The following is a 21,077-nucleotide window of genomic DNA, read 5'->3' as shown; positions in this document are numbered from 1 at the left end:
TTTCTCCACATGCTCACCATGGAAAGCTGGGTGATACCTAGAGAGTTATCAGCCAAGTACCCTCCCCTACCTCAAAGGGATTACATGAGGTACAGGAATGAACTGAGATTAAATGAGAATCTACTTAATAAAAATGATAGCTTCAGTCTCCTCACATTGTTTTCCCCCTAAAATGCCAGCACCATTTATATGTCCTACATCTACCACAATCTTAAACAGGAATTGACTGTATCTCCTCTCCTATCTTATCTTCCTGTAATGAAGTATGCCAGGGATCCATGGATATTTAAGAAAGTCTTCAAAGTGAAAGAGAGAAACCATATATAATATAAAAGAACTAGGAGGTAACAAAAGCAATGTAGTATGCTAAAAAAAAAAAAAGCAGGAGTGGGGAGGAAAAAATCTTGTGAAAAGCAAAAATAAGTCATTACATTTTTCTGAGATTAAAAAATGTTTAAAAATTTGTAGTCAGGGCAGAGCCAAGATGGCGGCATGAGTAGGACAGTGGGAATCTCCTCCCAAAAACATATATATTTTTGAAAATACAACAAATACAACTATCCCTAAAAGAGAGACCAGAAAACACAGGACAACAGCCAGGCTACATCCACACCGGTGAGAACCCAGAGCCTCGCAAAGGGGGTAAGATACAAGCTGTGGTCCAGCAGGACCCGTGTGCCCCTCACCCCAGCTCCTGGCGAGAGGAGAGGAGTTGGAGCGGGGAGAGAGAGGGAACCCAGGACTGCTAAACACCCAGCCCTAGCCATCCGCACCAGAGCGCAGACACAGTGCATGCATGGGGTGCTGGAAACTAGGGAAGCAGGACAGGAAGACCTGTGAGCAGGTCCTGAAGCCGGCACCCCTGTGACAAAGAAAAGTGAGTGCTTTTTGAAAGTCTTAAAGGGACAGGGACTGCACAGCTGGACGGAAGCATCCCGGGTCACAGTCCAGCAGCTGGAAATTCCAGGGAACTTCGGGCGCACCAACCCCCTGGACAACAGCTCTGAGACCCCTCATGGAGGTAAACGCCAAACAGCCCCCCGTCCATTACCCCTCCGGGGCCCCGCCATGGCAGAGCAGCAGCCTGAGGCTGGCCATGCCCTCAGCAAGGGAGCTTCCTCCATACCGGTCGGGCAAGATACAAAGACCCAGTCTACACGCAATTGCCCAACACAAGCCACTAGGGGTCGCAGTTGTCCCAGTAAAGAAAGGCCAGGAGCCAAGTGGAAAGAGACTTGACTCTCCCAGCAGATAGACCCGTCAATAGCACTCCACTGCACCTATCAACACGAAAAGGCAAAAAAATTTGATCCAGACAAGACTAACCCAAACAGCTTCGACATCTTCTACATCTTCCCCTGAGAAGGAACCGGGGGATATAGATTTAACCAGTCTTCCTGAAAAAGAATTCAAAACAAAAGTCATAACCATACTGATGGACTTGCAGAGAAATATGCAAGCACTAAGGAGGGAGAATACAGAAACAAAACAAGCTCTGGAAGACTTCAAAAACAGAATGGACGAGATGCAAGAGACCATTAATGGACTAGAAAACAGAGAACAGGAATGCAGAGAAGCTGATGCAGAGAGAGATAAAAGGATCTCCAGGAATGAAAGAATTTTAAGAGAACTGTGTGAACATTCGAAATGGAACAATATCCGCATTATAGGGGTACCAGAAGAAGAAGAAAGAGAAAAAGGGATAGAAAGTGTCTTTGAAGAAATAATTGCTGAAAACTTCTCCAAATTAGGGGAGGAAATGGTCTTTCAGACCACAGAGGTACAAGAACTCCCATGACAAGGGATCCAAGGAGGGCAACACCAAGACACATAATAATTAAAATGGCCGAGATCAAAGACAAGGACAAAGTATTAAAGGCAGCCAGAGAGAAAAAAAGGTCACCTACAAAAGAAAACCCATCAGGCTATCATCAGACTTCTCAACAGAAACCCTACAGGCCAGAAGAGAATAGCATGATATACTTAATGCAATGAAACAGAAGGGCCTCGAACCAAGAATACTGTATCCAGCATGATTATCATTTAAATATGAAAGAAGGATTAAACAATTCCCAGGCAAGCAAAAGTTGTGGGAATTTGCCTCCCACAAACCACCTCTACAGGGCATCTTACAGGGACTGCTATAGATGGGAGCACTCCTAAAAAGAGCACAGAACAAAACACCCAACATATGAAGAAGGGAGGAGAAGGGAGAGAAATAAAGAATCATCAGACCATGTTTATAATAGCTCAATAAGCAAGTTAAATTAGACAGTCAGATAATAAAGAAGCTAACCTTGAACCTTTGGTAACCACAAACTTAAAACCTGCAATGGCAATACATACATACCTTTCAATAATCACCCTAGATGTAAATGGACTGAATGCACCAATCAAAAGACACAGAGTAACAGAATGGATAAAAAAGCAAGACCCATCCATATGCTGCTTACAAGAGACTCACCTCAAACCTAAAGACATGCACAGACTTAAAGTCAAGGGATGGAAAAAGATACTTCATGCAAACAACAGAGAGAAAAAAGCAGGTGTTGCAATACTAGTATCAGACAAAATAGACTTCAAAATAAAGAAAGTAACAAAAGATAAGAAGGACATTACATAATGATAAAGGGCTCAGTCCAACAAGAGGACATAACCATTATAAATATATATGCACGCAATACAGGAGCACCAACATATGTGAAACAAATACTAACAGAATTAAGGAGGAAATAGAATGCAATGCATTCATTCTGGGAGACTTTAACACACCACTCACTCCAAAGGACAGATCCACCAGACAGAAAATAAGTAAGGACACAAAGGCACTGAACAACACACTAGAACAGATGGACCTTATAGACATCTACATAACTCTACACCCAAAAGCAACAGGATACACATTCTTCTCAAGAGCACATGGAACATTCTCCAGAATAGACCACATACTAGGCCACAAAAAGAGACTCAGTAAATTCCAAAAGATTGAAATCCTACCATCCAACTTTTCAGACCACAAAGGCATAAAATTAGAAATAACCTGTACAAAGAAAGCAAAAAGGCTCACAAACACATGGAGGCTTAACAACACGCTCCTAAATAATCAATGGATCAAAGACCAAATCAAAATGGAGATCCAGCAATATATGGAAACAAACGACAACAACAACACTAAGCCCCAACTTCTGTGGGATACAGCAAAAGCAGTCTTAAGAGGAAAGTATATAGCAATCCAGGCATATTTAAGAAGGAAGAACAATCCAAAATGAATGGTCTAATGTCACAATTACTGAAATTAGAAAAAGAAAAACAAATGAGGCCTAAGGTCAGCAGAAGGAGGGACATAAGAAAGATGAGAGAAGAAATAAATAAAATTGAGAATAAAACAATAGCAAAAATCAATGAAACCAAGAGCTGGTTCTTTGAGAAAATAAACAAAATAGATAAGCCTCTAGCCAGACTTATTAAGAGGAACAGAGAGCCAACACAAATCAACAGTATCAGAAATGAGAAAGGAAAAATCACGACACACCCCACAGAAATATAATGAATTATTAGAGAATACTATGAAAACCTATATGCTAACAAGCTGGGAAACCTAGGAGAAATGGACAACTTCCTAGAAAAATACAACTTCCAAGACTGACCCAGAAAGAAACAGAAAATCTAAACAGACCAATTACCAGCAACGAAATTGAAGCGGTAATCAAAAAACTACAAAAGAACAAAACCCCCGGGCCAGATGGATTGACCTCAGAATTTTATCAGACTTACAGAGAAGACATAATACCCATTCTCCATAAAGTTTTCCAAAAAAATAGAAGAGGAGGGAATACTCCAAAACTCATTCTATGAAGCCAATATCACCCTAACACCAAAATTAGGCAAAGACCCCAACAAAAAAGAAGATTACAGAACAATATCCCTGATGAATGTAGATGCAAAAATACTCAACATAATATTAGCAAACCAAATTCAAAAATACATCAAAAGGATCATACACCATGACCAAGTGGGATTCTTCCCAGTGATGCAGGGATGGTACAACATTTGAAAATCCATCAACATCATCCACCACATCAACAAAAAGAAAGACAAAAACCACATGATCATCTCCATAGATGCTGAAAAAGCATTCAATAAAATTCAACATCCATTCATGATAAAAACTCTCAACAAAATGGGTATAGAGGGCAAGTACCTCAACATAATATAGGCCATATATGAGAAACCCACAGCCAACATCATACTGAACAACGAGAAGCTGAAAGCTTTTCCTCTGCGATCAGGAACAAGACAGGGATGCCCACTATCCCCACTGTTATTCAACATAGTACTGGAAGTCCTAGCCATGGTAATTAGACAAAACAAAGAAATACAAGGAATCCAGATTGGTAAAGAAGAAGTTAAACTGTCACTATTTGCAGATGACATGATATTGTACATAAAAAACCCTAAAGACTCCACTCTGAAACTACTAGAGCTAATATCAGAATTCAGCAAAGTTGCAGGATGCAAAATTAACACTCAGAAATCTGTGGCTTTCCTATACACTAACAATAAACTAATAGAAAGAGAAATCAGGAAGACAATTTCATTCACAATAGCATCAAAAAGAATAAAATACTTAGGAATAAACCTAACCAAGGAAGTGAAAGACCTATACCCTGAAAACTACATGACACTCTTCAGAGAAATTAAAGAGGTCACTAACAAATGGAAACTCATCCCATGCTCCTGGCTAGGAAGAATTAATATTGTCAAAATGGCCATCCTACCCAAAGCAATATACAAATTCGATGCAATCCCTATCAAACTACCAACAGCATTCTTCAATGAACTGGAACAAATAGTTCTAAAATTCATATGGAAACACCAAAGACCCCGAATAGCTAAAGCAATCCTGAGAAGGAAGAATAAAGTGGGGGGGATCTCACTCCCCAACTTCAAGCTCTACTACAAAGCCACAGTAATCAAGACAATTTGGTACTGGCACAAGAACAGAGCCACAGACCAATGAACAGAATAGAGACTCCAAGCATTAACCCAAACATATATGGTCAACTAATATTCGATAAAGGGGCCATGGACATACAATGGGGAAATGACAGTCTCTTCAACAGATGGTGCTGGCAAAACTGGACAGCTACATGTAAGAGAATGAAACTGGATCACTGTCTAACCCCATACACAAAAGTAAATTCGAAATGGATCAAAGACTTGAATGTAAGTCTTGAAACCATAAAACAGTTAGAAAAAATCATAGGCAAAAATCTCTTAGACATAAACATGAGTGACCTCTTCTTGAACATATCTCTCTGGGCAAGGGAAACAAACACAAAAATGAACAAATGGGACTATATCAAGATGAAAAGCTTCTGTACAGCAAAGGACACCATCAATAGAACAAAAAGGTATCCTACAGTATGGGAGAATATATTCGTAAATAACAGATCCGATAGAAGGTTGACACCCAAAATATATAAAGAGCTCACACACCAAAAAAAACAAAAAGCAAAAAACCCAATTAAAATATGGGCAGAGGCACTGAATAGACAGTTTTTAAAGAAGAAATTCAGATGGCCAACAGACACATGAAAAGATGCTCCACATCGCTTGTCATCAGAGAAATGCAAATTAAAACCACAATGAGATATCATCTCACACCAGTAAGGATGGCTACCATCCAAAAGACAAACAACAACAAATGTTGGGGAGGTTGTGGAGAAAGGGGAACCCTCCTACACTGCTGATGGGAATGTAAATTAGTTCAACCATTGTGAAAAGCAGTATGGAGGTTCCTCAAAATGCTCAAAATAGAAATACCATTTGACCCAGGAATTCCACTTCTAGGAAATTACCCCAAGAATGCAGCACTCCAGTTTGAAAAAGACAGATGCACTCCTATGTTTGTCACTGCACTATTTACAATAGCCAAGATATGGAAGCAACCTAAATGTCCATCAGTAGATGAATGCATAAAGAGGAAGTGGTACATATACACAATGGAATATTAGTCAGCCATAAGAAAAAAACAAATCCTACCATTCGCAACAACATGGATGGAGCTAGAGGGTATTATGCTCAGTGAAATAAGCCAGGTGGAGAAAGACAAGTAGCAAATGATTTCACTCACCTGTGGAGTATAAGAACAAAAGAAAACTGAAGGAACAAAATAGCAGCAGAAGCACAGAACCCAAGAATGGACTAATAGTTACCAAAGGGAAAGGGACTGGGGAAGACTGTTGGGAAGGGAAGGATAAGGGTGGGAAAAAAAGAAAGGGGCATTACAATTAGTATGTATAGTGTGGGGGGAGCACAGGGAGGGCTGTGCAACACAGAGAAGACAAGTAGTGATGTTACAGCATCTTACTATGTTGATGGACAGTGACTGTGAACAGGGATGTGGGGGGGACTTGGTGAAGGGGGGAGCCTGGTAAACATAATGTCTTTCATGTAATTGTAGATTAATGACACCAAAATAAAATTTTTAAAAAAAAGAGGGAAGGAAGAAGGAAATAAAACCTGACTGCATTAGAAAAAAAAATTTGCAGTCATAAATCAAGAATAGGATGCTAAACAGAATAAAAATTATTTGATATTAAATTATGCATATTTTAATTTATACAATTTATACTTTATAATTAAATATAAAAGACATACGTTACTTATATAGTTAATTTTGACATATGCATTTATATAAGGACATATATGTGTGTACATATAATTATATATGTATATGTATTATATATAGTATACACATTCATACATACACACCCACAGACACAGTAGCTGTATAGTTCCACCTGGCCAAGATTGAATAGTTTAAGATGGCATATACCTTCCACCCGAAACAACTGTTTGCGAGACCCTAGAGATTAGGCATCAAGGGATAGTAATCCTTGAGTGGTGGGTAACAAATGAGGGGAGCCCTACTATTCTGACAGTTCATTATTATGAGACAGTTTCTAAATTCTGTGGACTAAAAAAGATATACTCCACAACTCAAAATGTTTCCCAATATAACAGCCAGAAACAATAGAAAGATTCAATAATCAGCCAAATTTTGGGGAATTTGAATACTATCAATAGAGAAAATCAATAAGAATTTAGGCAGAAACAGCTAACCCCAAATAAAGAGAACATTGGATTGACTTTAGATTCCTCTTTCAGAGTACATTCTGAATTACACAGGATTATAAAGAAGTTATAATAATTAGGAAAAACTATTTCTGTCTTAAATATTCTATTGTGAAAATGTTTTCATCACACATGAAGGTATCAAGAAAATGTACTCCATCACATATATCTGTGTATTTCCCAGAAAAAAGATCACATAATTGTACTTTCTATTGAGAGATTGATCAAAATATATAAAACTAAAAAATGTGAACCTTGTAAAAAATACTGAACATGGATGCACCTAAACATAAAATTAAGTCTAAATAAATGATAAACTAGAAAATCAGAATCTAATTATTTTAGAAAATGTGGAATATTTTAGCAGGAACAATTTTAAAATATAATAACTTTAATTGTTTTTCCAAATCTTCTACAATGATAATGTGTTATTTGAAAATTAGAAAAAAAGTTAATTTAGGCCATGTGTAAATATAATTGCACAAATATAATTCCCACTATGCTGGCTACTTAGACTTGATAAATAGCTGGAGTTGGTAACGGGTCCTAGCTAGACCAGCAGGTCACAGGTCTACACTTACACAGGACCCACCACACCACTCCAATGTTAATGGGCATCCTTTGCTGATTAGTCTCACTCATGCTTCCTAAAGAGGAATGGGCATGTCTTTTACTCTTTCCCACAGTCCTTGTAAAGAAGTTTGAAAACTGGGTTCTTGCTATCAACAGTGGACTGGCTTCTAAATTTTGATTGCTTCTGCAGCTTGTCCACACAGGTCTGTCTGTTTTGTTTTGTTTTTTGTTCTTGCTTTGTTTTTCCCCTCTACCCTTCCTCTCTTGTCTCTTCTCCTTCTGTCCCATCTCCCCTTCCTCTTTCTTTCAGACTAATGAAGTTTAAATGGAAGTGGGCATTGCCACAGAAATATTTCTCCTTTACCAGAAAGGTAACTGTGCTTAACTATTAGGTTCTGCTGCTATCAGGGCTCTTGCCAACACCAAGGGAGATTCTTTCTTCACTGGCTCAATAGTATCTTTAAAACAATCCTTATTTCTTACATGGCTCTTATCAGTGAGTAGGGGTTCCTGCCAAATTGTACCATTTGCTTGAGTAAACTGGGAAATGCTAGTTAAAATATAACAGGAAGTCCATGTACTTGGGGCACATGTGAATACTGCATGATCCACATACTTTTTTAAGATGTTATACACAATAAACAACTGTACAAGTGTACATTATTAGAACTATACATTTCCATTTAGGTCAGAAGGAATATCTAAATTTTTATTTTAAATTATGAATGTTATCTTAAAGCTCAGCTTCAAGGGTCAAACTCTAAGCTATGTTAAGGTAATTGTGTAACTGTGGGACTAAAATGAACAGATTAAAGATTAATTGTATGCTATAAATAAAAATAAATTATCTTGTTTGAGTTGGGAGTAACTAGTAATGCATCTAAGTTAAATCACTTAAACTATTTCTTATTAACATAAGAATCCACTACAATAATAATAAGTTCATTACTTCTTTCAAGGACTCTCATAAATCCCTGTGCTTACATTAACAACCACAGGCCCTCTTTGGTAACAACTTTTGAAATAAAGGGAAAGAAGCAAAAATTCAATAATTTTATAAGAGCAACCATACACTTCTGAAAACCACTTCCTCAGATTAGGTTCTATCTCCCATATTACTATGCCACCTGGTGTACATCCCATCAATATTACCACATGACACTGTTACCTATGTTTGCCCAGCAGTCTCCTACCCAGATAGGAATGTCAGATCTTGCAGAGTAGAGATCCCTTCTGATTTTTTCTAAATTCCTTGTATCTTTCTTCCACAATGCCTAGTAAAGTAGGAGTGTGGCCTTAAAGATGATTCAGAGGTTCTTGAAGGAATGTCATTTGCCTTTCACAATATTAAAGGTTTAATATTTTCTAACCCTTACTTATACCTGAGAAAATGCCTATTTGACAAAAAAAAAATTAGTATTATAATGATTATAAATAATGCTTAGTTACTTGTGTATACCATATCTTGCTTTGTAGAATATTTAAGGAAAAATATACTTAAGTGGTGATGATTTGGAATTTATGTTTGTTTCAGAATCAGGGATAGAATAACACAAGGAGGAAAGAAAAGGAAAAAAAATATTACAAACTAAGTCACATTTTAAGTAGAGAAAGAAGACATGGAATTAAAGATGAAATGAGTGATATATTTTGAAGGGGATGTTTCTGAGCAGGGAGAGCATTTACACCTTTTTTCTTCATGTCTGCAACTAGTACTCAATGTGCAGGCAAAGAGGGAACTGCGATAAATCATATCAACATCTTTCAGCCTGGGACCCATTTCTTACTCCCTGTAGAATATAAGATGTTGTACAACGTGTTGTACAATCTACTAGTTTTCAAGTAAACCAAACAATACCTGGACTTTCAGGATAAAGTAAGCAATACCTGGGTTATTGTCATAAATACATCATAAAATATAATCCAAACATTTTTTGATTTTTTCTCTGATCCCCTGCTATGTTTACCTTTATCTCCTTACTCTCACAAGTACTAATAAATGGTAGAGACATGCACCACATTGTTCTTAAGAGATTGATATGGGCAGACCACATTCTAGTAAGAGAGTGTAAAGGAAGAAGTGGCATTGACTAGTTTTCACCATGAAAATAGGTAGATTTGAATTCTGGATGCTATAATAAGTTTCACAAAAAAGATTTCATTCCACATGAACTCTGTCCTGAGAGTGCCATGTGAGGAAATATTCTGAAGTCTGTTTTTTTCTGAGACAAAAGAAGGGCATAATCATTTGGAACACAGACATATGCCTGCTCTGCTCTATAGCATCAATACTGCATTTGCACTTGCTAGATACCAAATAAATATCTGTTGTTTATTCATCATCATTGGATTCATATTTATGATGATCAAGAAAGGCTAACCCCACTATAGTTAATATTTATTGACTGTCAACTCTGTGGCAAGCACTTTGTAAGTCATTAGAAATTGTCCTAATTGTTTTATTTTTATCATCATATTTCATATGGAAATCATATGAGGCTGGTGTTATGTTACAGATAAGAGTCAAGTTTTAGAGAATTTTTGTAGTTTCAGCAATGACAGCTAGTAACAGATAAAAATCTGAACTTCTCTATGCAACTACTATCTTATATTACCTCCTTGTAAAAATTAGACACTATAAATTTTATTAAAAATACTTCCAAAACATTAATATGGGCTGTATATTTTGGATCTCAATGCTTGATCAGCTCCCAAGGATAGGGCTGACTACAGCTGTTCTTAAAGCTGTTTGCTTGCTTTAAAAAGTTTAAGTGATTCCTTGATCACAAGATCATTTTATCACAAAAGCTGGTATCTAAACTGATGACAGCCAGTTATTTCTTCAATAAAAATGACTGGTAAGAGATTGCTCTATGTTGAAATACCATGAGTATCAATGGAAAGAAACATAAATTTCAGCAGGATTTCCTCAGCAGACGTCAAATTTTATTAACTGCTGTATTTTTAGTGTTTAGCATAGTGCCTGGAATGTAGCAGATATTCAATAAGTACTTGCAAAAACACATACTATGGAGCTTAGGGTAAGCCACATCATGATCCCTGGCCCCTGTCATTTCCCCTCCCAGTGTACATATTCCAGTACACATTCAATATTCATATGCAGGTGAAATAGCATAACAAACATCAAGTATGGATTTGAAAGGGTAGGGAGAATATGTGACTAAAGGGGACTGGGTATTCTCAGAAATGAATTTCTAGGTTTAGAATAGCATGAGATTGGAAGGTAGTATTTCTGAGATGGTAATAAAATCTTACAGATTGTGGCCATCCTATCAAAAGTGAGATATAAACTGTAAAAAAACCTCTGAAGGACTCTTTGTTGATATCTCTATTGTACCTTGCCTGACTCACTTTCACAGGAGCCCATAATATCTCCACTTTGCATGACATACAAAGACTACAACCCAGAGTGTTCAATATAACTATATAACTATTCATCAATAAGCTATTTTTCCTAATCTAGTTTTTTAGGATGACTAATGGCAGAAACAAGCTACTATTCCTAAGCATAATGTATCTCATGGTGCACAGATAAATCCATAGGATATTTTTTAAATTTTGGTATCATCAATATACAATCACATGAGCAACATTGTGGTTACTAGATTCCCCCCATTATCAAGTCCCCGCCACATACCCCATTACAGTCACTGTCCATCAGCGTAGTAAAATGCTGTAGAGTCACTACTTGTCTTTTCTGTGCTATATTGCCTTCCCCATGCACCCCCCACCATGTTATGTGTGCTAAGGATTTTATCCCAGGTTTGCCACTTATTAGCTATGTGGCCACATGCAACTTATATAACTTCTCAGTCTATTTCTTTATCCATAAAATATATTTTTGCCTCAAAGTGCTAATATAAGAATTATGTGATATTACATGTATACAATAGCCAGCACATTGGCCGATACAGTAGGTTCTGGCCATTATCAGCTCCTATTGCCTACATTGATAAAACTAATATAGTTTTAGAGAACAAGTTATACTACTCTAATGCTGGTTCAAATTCCAGCTCTGCTAAACACTCATATTACTAGATAAACTACTTGTCACACTGCACCTCAATTTCCTTATCTGTGAAGCTAATAGTACCTTCTTTGATGGGTTTTAGAGAGAATTAGATGAGAATGCAAGTCAAGCCCACAGTGATGAGTCACATACAGTAAGTTAAATTACAAATACTCCATGGTTTTAAGACAGGCATTTTAAAAAGTGTTCAATAAACACATAATAACATCTTTTCACTTACTGCGAAGCTGAAGAACAGATTTAAATCTGACAAAATATTTCTGGCAGAAATAAAATTCAAATATATTATGTTTTATATCTGTTAGGTACCATTCACAGAAGGATTTTTATCTTGGGTTGATGGAAGGAATATCAAGTAATTTCAAAGAAAACCTTGATTGCAACATTTCCAGTTGGTGGCAAGATTTTCTTCTTCCAACACTAGGTCTGAAGCAGAGGAATGTTCAGAAACTCCCCATCCATTTTTTTTCACTTTTTAATATCCAATCAAGTCATTTTTTAAGACAGAGTGGTACTCTAGAACAATGCAGGTCTCAGGATATATGAGGAAAATTATAAGAATTATGTTTTAAACTTTATATTTAGACAGAATATCCTTCTGGATACACTCATTGTTAGTTATATCATTATATAGATTCCTTAGAGCATATAAAATAAGTTTTGCAAAACATGAGTTTATATGGACTATATGCTAAAGTAACTGCTATCCTTGATTTAAATTCTATAGAGTAATGGAACCTAAATGGACACACATGTCTCTGAGTGGGTGATTTCTTCACATCTGGTAAGAGTTATGACTAACTGCAAGCTGTTCAATGTGGTGCATACCACCAACTCACTCATCTTGGAGCAATGTGTAAGAAATAGAGAAGCATCATTCAAAATATCAGTGGCCCAAAGGAGGCATTATACCAAAGGCAGTATTTTAAAAGTATTCTTCTCAGTAGGAAATTTGAATTTACTATTTTACTCCTAATTTTTCTATCCACTTTCAGTGACTGACATCCTAAATCTTTTTGTCTCATATTATAGCAGGAATAAAATATGGTGAAGAGAAAGATTTAATTAGAACCCTATCTAAATAAAATTCCTTTTAGTCATCATTTTTTATACTTTCATCTCATGGATAATATTGCTTTGTAATTTTTATAAGTGTAACAACAGATCATAAAAAATAAAAATTTACTGTTACATCAGAATAAATGCAAAGTCGGAGATTAACAATGCATGTGGATTATTTTTAGGTAATTTTGTTTTCTACATTTAAACCCTTGTTATGTTGAAATACACAGATATGCCATGATTCAAAAAAAAAAAAAAATCAGCGTAAGTACTGAACTGCAAGGAAAGTGTGTTAAATCTGACTTTTCCTGATCTGTTTTGTAGGTACATTTATACTGCAAGCATAAGCATATTGGAATGTCTTAGAACTCTTTGAGATCAGAAAAAAAAAGTAGCAAAAGGGAAAGAGGAGAGTTAGTGTGGGGAAAATGGAAGTTCCTATAGCCAGGATTCTTATCTGACCCTGTGGGGAAGTTGGGGTTCCTATGGCCAGGATCCTCACTGAATTTAAACCACCCGTTGATGTAATCGGTCTGTTGCTAGGCTACTGCTTCCACACCTTTAGGCAATAAACTATTATTGCACTATATAGAGAGCTCGGCCCAGTGCTCTGGGCAGAGGCATAGATGGAGGTGGATTATCGACCTGCAAACTGCTGGATGCAGATGTGATTCTAGTGCTCAACCTACTGCCAGGTGAATAAAGCCAGATATAAACCCTTTTACCCCAAGAACATTCCACTGTCACTTCTCAGTCTCACTGAATCCATAATGAACTTGGCCAAGGCTGAAACCCTTAGGAAAAAGAGGTATATTGGTTATGTGTCATTATTTTTTAGCATGCACTATAACAGGCCTCCTCAAACAACATTGTCAGCCCCAATTTATACACGAGAAAAAGGGAATTTCAAGAAGCAAAAATTATGGCAGAGATAATACAATCATATATAGCAAATCATCTGGGAGCATAGTTTGAATCCAAGATGCCTGACTACTCCACTCAAGTTTGTGACCATTTGTCTTTCTTATTAGAAGACTGAGACTGACCCATGTTGATAATGCTGATGAAACTACTCAGTGTGTGCACAAGGTAATTTTAGGCAAGTAGATTGCAAGTGTACCACCAGCTACAAGTGTACCACTCTGTCTATGAGATCCACCAGTTCACAGCTAAAATACTTTTTTATGTCTTTTGAATATGTCTAAATTGAGCTAATATTAGTAAATTAAATTCATTTTACCTAGAAGGAAAAAAGTTGAATATTTTCATCTAATGAAACTTTGAGAGAATCATTTAAGAAATGAATTGGGAAATGTTGGTGCAACCTATGCTGGTTGAGTGGGCAATTTTTAATCTCACTTATTTGGAGTTATTAGTTACCAAACATTGAGCCCACTATAAACTAATCACTGTAGAAGGAACTAAGTGTACAGAATTGCTAATCCTCATGACATTTCTACCTGCCAAATAGGTATCTCAGGTCCACCACACCTAGCTGGGTGGCCTTGAACTGGCTTAATTTTTCTCTCCTTCAGTTTCCTTCTCTATAAAATTACAGCAGCTTCTTTTTTAGTGAAGATTAACTGGGTTACTTGCAAGCAAAATGCTTTAAACTGTATCTAGCAAAGAATAAACATTTAATAATAGCATTATTATTCTGATTTCATAACTAAGGAAACTGAAATCCACTGAAATTAGTTAGCTCTCCTCTGATCACTTGCTATGTAATTGTCTTATGAATCAAACACAACTCTGGAAGATTTCTTATCTCTGCTGCTTATTTTGCAATTTGTCACAATGACTTTAAATTATGATGGTGACTTTACATTATAAGGGTGAATTATTTTAAAAAACACATACACAAACTCAACACACATCTTCCCTATAACATAAATCAAGAAGAACTATAAACTTTTACCATGTATTTTCTGTTTTAAAAGCCATTCTGAGATATTTCACAAAGAGAGAATATTTATCAAATTCTCTTCTTTTATAAAAAGTTATACAGTAAAAAATAGGAACTAAAATAACTGAAGCAAAGATAAATAATTGCCAGCATTTGGGATATTTACAAGGGTCATGAAAGAACATGAAGAAACAAAGACTTAGAGCTCTTCCCCAGAAGTCCAATAACTAATTACTCCCATTTAGGAACTTCATCAAACCTTGAAAAGGAAGGACTGGGAGATTATAGTTAATATTAGAATCACTAAATTCATATTTTCATAGTACTAAATACATGTATAAAGCAAAATGTATCTAAAATCTATATTGTTTGCCTCTAATAGTAACATCTATTTACAACTTACTAGAGTCCCTCTATTTAAATTCATTATCTTATTTGGTGGTTACATATTTACTTGTTATTTTCTCAACTGACTCTCAAATTAACTCAGTTTTAAGAATCCCATATGATGCATGTTTGATAAGAACACTCCTGGAAAGGAGATTCTGGAAGTCTGAAAGTACTGAAGAATTTGCATTTTTAACAAGAACTCCAAGCAATTCTTTATATCATGACAATTTGGGAAACTCATATCTGATAGCTGAGGGAAATTAGCTAAAAATAGATGAGAGAAATTGTTCAGGATACCTGTGATTGAGGGCGTTTAAATGAGACTTTATGGGTATATTTGCAAGTAGCCAAGCCCCTCCCTACCTTCAAAAGCCATTAATAAAGCTTGAAAGCCAAATGTAACATATATACAATTTTAGGAGTTATTTTCAGGAGATGCCTTTTGGTCAGCCTAATAACTTTATGGAAACTGTCTACATTAATGATAAAATTGTACCGCAACTAATACAGTGCATTTGCAAAATACTTTCAGCAACGTACTTTCATGTCCACCCAATTTTACCCACAGAGAATTCCTCTCCGCCATGACCACCTGCATCTCAGTTATAGTAAGGATGTGATTATGAAGACTGATGTTTTGGTGAACCTGATCCTGCATCTAGTGCAGGCTTCTTATATGACTGTTGGGTTGAAACCAACAGGAGTTTAGAGTAATTGCTACTCTGCAGTGCAATTTAGGGGGAAAGGCAATAATTGAATGAACAGCTAGGTTGGCTATACTGATGTGCTGCTAAATTTAGAATATGATTTCATACTTCTGTAACTTCTGATGAACTGTAGAGTCAGAAGGGATTATTGAGATTATTCTATCTAAAGTTTTCATTTTACTAAGGCCACAGAAAGGACAGTGAGCTACCCATGATTGAGCTAGGAAATCACAGAACTCTACTTTGAACTTTGGTGTTTTATGCAAAGAGGCAGAGCAAGGGAACAAGCTATAGGCAGCTGTGGTGGAAATCTCAGGGGAATAAGATGCTTTAAAAACACCTTAAATTTTTTTCTCTTCTCCAAACACCCTGCAGCAAGTAGGCTCCCTTGTGGAATGTAGAGCAGTTAGAAAGGAGGCCTTTGGAGTCAGGGAGGGCTATGTTCAAACCCTAGCTCTACCATTCATTGAGAGTTAACTTGACAATGCATAGAACATGTAAACCTCAATTCTCTCAACTTAAAAATAGGGAAAATAATATATGTAACTACTGAAGCTTCAGTGAGTGTGAAATACTGCACTGTACTTCTAAGCTCTGGGGACAATGGGTAGTTGCAGCAACCATACAGGATATTCTGCTGCCTCTGTGTTTGTTGTTATTCTTATCCTTCACTACAATTCTGAGAGGTGGGGTTTATCACACCAAAATTTTGGAGAAGAAACATATAGCTCAGAAAAAAGTAAATATCCAAACTACAGAGACAGTGACAGTGTTCAGTCTCAGGGAACTTCAATTCAATACTCTTTTCATCATTATTATTTCTAATCACATTTATGTTAATATTTTCTCACATCTGCACAATTATATAATACTGAAGTCATAACAGAAAAAGGCTGAGGTTTTCTGTCATTTGGTTTCTTTTGGTTAAGTTGATTTATAATCATCAACCCTTAATTTTTTTTTAGTAATATCCATGTGCAGAGTATAACATTAAATCTGTTTCAAATCAAACTTTCAGCTTTCTAGAATCCTCAAGAAATGTGATGTTTTGGATAATGGAACTTCCAAATAGTTTTAAATACATTTTTAAATTGTAATTACTTTGGATGGAATTTCTTTTAAACTTTATCACTTCTCCTTATTACTAAGTAGAGGAATTGTATTATCACATAATATATACTAATTTTGCTATTTCAAAGTCACCATTTTAAATATCAAAACTTCTTACTTCATAAAACACAGTAATTCCTTTGAGTCATTTGATGATGCAGGATTTTTAGAGATATGATCCTAGACATATGTGTTTTCTTTTCATAGTGTGGTTTGCCCTGACTGGAAGATGGGGAAATAGAGTTGTAAATTCTAGTGAAGCCCCTGTGGACAGACAAAAAGGGAGGGTCAAAATTAAGGGACAGAGCAGAATATGTGAAGGGCTCTTAATTAGATTAGACATGTGATCCTTTCTGTTCATCCAGTTTGATATTCAGTACCAGCCTGAAAGAAGTATTATTTCTGACCCTAAAATACCTTCCCTCTTCTTTTTTTCTCATTTTTAGCTAGAAATTACTTAACAAGAAGCCATATCTTCTCTTCTTAATGTTACGATGCCAAGGAGACTTAATTGATATGTGTGAATGCATTTCTGCCAATGTATAAATGGCTTCAGATTTTTTTCTGGTTTCAGCAGGTTAAGAGTTTAGGAAGGTTCTAGATGCTAAAGATATCACTGAGGAGAAAAGGAGGCCTAAACAATGGATATCATAGATTCTGAAACTAGGTGTTTTCCCTAACACTGTCCCTTTTTGGTATTGTGAAGGAGGGAGTGGGCAAAAAGGAGGAGGACTGCTGAGGCTTTACAAGTGCACACCTGCAATCGCCCATCTGTAAATGGCCCAATTCATCTTAAGAAAAAGAGAACAAAAATGCTTTGCAGTCTGCAAATCCTATGTTAGTGTAAAGATTGATATTAAATTACTTGAGTAGGAAATATTTAATTCTGTAAAATCATTAAGAACACTCTTTTTTTATGTTTAATGAAATATCCTTTAGTATAATGATTAATCACTTAACAGCTTCAGCTATACCCATTAAGCCCAAGCTTTTGGGGACAGGCTGTTGTTTGATGTGACCTATGGTTTCCCTGAAAGTCTTATGAGCTGTATTGGTAAATAACAGCCACTAAAAGCCAGAACTAACATTGTCCTTTTCTCGCCCACTCTTGTATGACACATGAATCTGTCCTAAATCAGTTGAAATAAAGCAAACCAGGCTAGGAATCACAATTGGCTTTTCACCAGAAATTAGCTGGCTGATTTGCCAGCTAATGTGTTCCTCCAATATGTTCCATGGCGAAGGCAAACACACACTCCCAGTTGTCTGTAAGCATAATACACTCAATTTACCCTTGGAACTTCAGAAATAAATAAGCTGATGGTGAAAATTTTTAAAGTCTTATAATAATAGTGTTTTCTGGATACTCAGGCTATTTCTAGGTATTATAAAGTTGAAATCAAAATGTTAAAGAAGGCATTGATCTCACTTGATTAAGAAAAAACAATTCCCATTAACTGGTTTTCTTGGCTAAATGATTTCCTAAAGTAAACTAAAAGGTATGGGCTTTCCTTTTTACCTGGCCCTGAAGAAATCATCTCTGCTTTCACTTTGCCACCTTCTCTTCCAATAGAACACAGGAAGAGAGATAGAAAAGGCCACAGGGTTTAGGAGTTCAATATTTTAATATTATATATAAAATCAAGTCCAAAGGAGTTAAACACTTCATATCCAAGGTTTTTCAGCTTGTTACAAAGGCAAACTTAGAAGATAGGACTCCAGAGTTCCAGTGCAGAATTTTCTCCACGTTAATGTGCAGTTTTCAGGTTAATGATATGGTGCAAAGCACCCCTAAAAGTTTTCTGTCTCATGGCTCCTTGATCCAAAAGCATCTAGAATATTATTTTGCTTCTTCCTCTTTGAAAAATTAAAATACTAATCCTCAGTTTGGTATATGTTTTTGGAATGCCTATTCAGAGTTAAGAAGCAATTAAGTAGAACCACTTTAACAATGCTTTCTTTCCTATACCTCCTCCTTTCCATAGTCTCCTTATGCTAAAGTTGCCTTGTATGCCAAAAAGCAAAGGGATACTCGAAAATAAATGGCTCGTGATACTTCATAAAGGAAACAAGGAAATGCCAGGACTTGAATAATTTTTGTATCACTCTCTTGGAACAATGGCAGTTGATCCTAAACTTGACAGGTTTTTTTTGTCAATTATTTGCTTTTAAAAACACAGTATGAATCCAGATATAATAAGTTGTGGGGGGTCCATTTCAAAGTTCCAGTTCCCAGAAACCAGTCAGCCATATCCATGCATCAGAGGAGGATATTAATTGCATTAAGCTGGTGCAAAGTTCCTATAATCTTTGTCTTCCTTCTGAAAGTCCACATGAGTTTAAAATAATGATTAAAGAGAGCACAACTTCTTAAAGCAATTTGATTTTCTTTGCAACATTTAGGTTTGAAGTGGAATTGTATACTGACTGAATTTCTTAAACACCCTGACACTCTCAGTTTTACCCTACTCTTAATTTCAACATATTTTTGAAAAAAACTGAAGAGCCCAGACTTGAACAAAGCATAAAATTATGAAATTTGAAACTCAGTCCAGTATTCTACCTAATCCAGATATCCCTACTAAATTATCTCTGATGTGTCCATCCAGTTTTTTCTTCAAAAAAACAAGTCAAAGATCTACATAGGAACAACTGTCGACTGAAAAAAAAATCTCTGTCTCTGTCTATCTGTAACTTGGTGGGGAGGGCAGGCAGAAAGTAGGAATGTTTAAGCAAATATTTACTTCACTTTGAATGAGCAAATGTATCCTTCCAGAATTTACATATCTTATGTACCATATGGTCAAACTGTGGCATAATTACCATTATTAACTCAATGAAATGGCAATTATGGTGTTTAATACATATTTTTTGGACAAATTCCAGAAAACTAGGACTATGCCTATAAATAATGTGCTCTATAAAAAGCCTTTTAAACAAAATAAGAAGTAACAAAGAGTGAGAATAACTGGCAAAACTTCTTGATTTGACTATAAGCATACAAACTCTTATCCTTGAGTCCAGTCAGAAACTTGAAAGAGAAGCTAAGAGAGAGAATGCAAAAGCCCCTAGGAGAGGAACCTACCAACAATAACAAAAACCTGAAACCCAGAACCAAGCAAAGAACAAGGGCAAAATTGAGTTTCCCAACAAAGTGGTGTGGCCCATTCAACAGGCCAACTTCTGGACTCTTCCAAAATTCACTTATCCTAGGATTGTGTAAAAGTATCTCAAATATGGAGATATGCTTATGTGAAGCTTTTTAGCCATTTGAATCACAGATTGGGGCAAACATGATCCAGTATCTCTGTCTTCAAACCTCAGAGCACTATCGGGGTGTTAGGACAACCCCTACAAAGCTGCAGTGCATTGAGTGAAACGGTCTTAGCAGAGATATACATTAAATCAAATCCCTTAAATGACGAATTCCGCTTCTCCCAGGGACCATGCGGAGGCTCAGAAATCAAACTCATTCTGATTCAGAGTGACGAGGCATTTAAAAAAAAAAAAACTTCACAGAGTTCTCCACCTCTGCATCGCATTAACCTGGAAAGGATGCTCCTACACAACTGCAAGGGTATGCAGAGGGGAACGTGACACCCGCAGGGAGGGGGGACCAAGATTCCCACTGACCTTTTTGCTGTTTAAAAGACTGAATCGAGCCTGAATGGTGTACCATTTTCACTCAGTGCAGCCCCGCCGGTTAAGAAGCTGTCCGAGAGGGAGGTGGAGGAACAGTAGTCAGGCTCTCTGAGAGGCTTCCAGGCTCCACGCAATCCCCGAGCCTCCGCGAGCGCGCTGCAATCCGACACCTGCTTTAGCCAGCGCTTCGCTCCCGAGGCAGCGCGCCTCCGTTGTCATGGCAACGCGGGGTTAGGGGGGCGGCCCAGCGTCCGGCTCCCCTTAGCGGCTACTCGCGGAATAACCCTGCATGCGGCGGGTGTCCAGTGCCGCAGTGTGGGTGGGCGTTGCTCCCGGGCTGCGCAGAAGTGAAGACTTTTCTTAGCGACTACACATAAATCCGAGCATATCTCTAGAGGCACTAGTAATTCCCTCTTTTCAGGTTTAGATATTGGTTATTACATCTGGGCAGAAGCATTAGCTTCCTAAGAGTGGTCTCTAAACACTGGCACTCACG

At 36.8% G+C, this 21,077-nt stretch overlaps 1 protein-coding gene across 1 annotated transcript in view; it reads right to left on the bottom strand.

The window, feature by feature from the left end:
• The window catches only part of ANO3 (anoctamin 3), a 286,329-nt gene extending 265,500 nt beyond the window's left edge, over positions 1-20,829 (bottom strand). The window contains exon 1 of the mRNA XM_057507518.1: positions 20,573-20,829. Within this exon, the coding sequence (XP_057363501.1) occupies positions 20,573-20,618 (46 nt within the window). The 5' untranslated portion in view covers positions 20,619-20,829. The remainder of the gene's footprint in view (positions 1-20,572) is intronic.
• Positions 20,830-21,077: the final 248 nt, after the last annotated feature.

This window comes from Manis pentadactyla, chromosome 9 (assembly GCF_030020395.1).
Source record: "Manis pentadactyla isolate mManPen7 chromosome 9, mManPen7.hap1, whole genome shotgun sequence".
In the NCBI taxonomy this organism is placed as follows: Eukaryota; Metazoa; Chordata; class Mammalia; order Pholidota; family Manidae; genus Manis; species Manis pentadactyla.
Note: the sequence above shows the minus strand (reverse complement) of the source record. Positions and strands in the feature narration are given on the sequence as shown.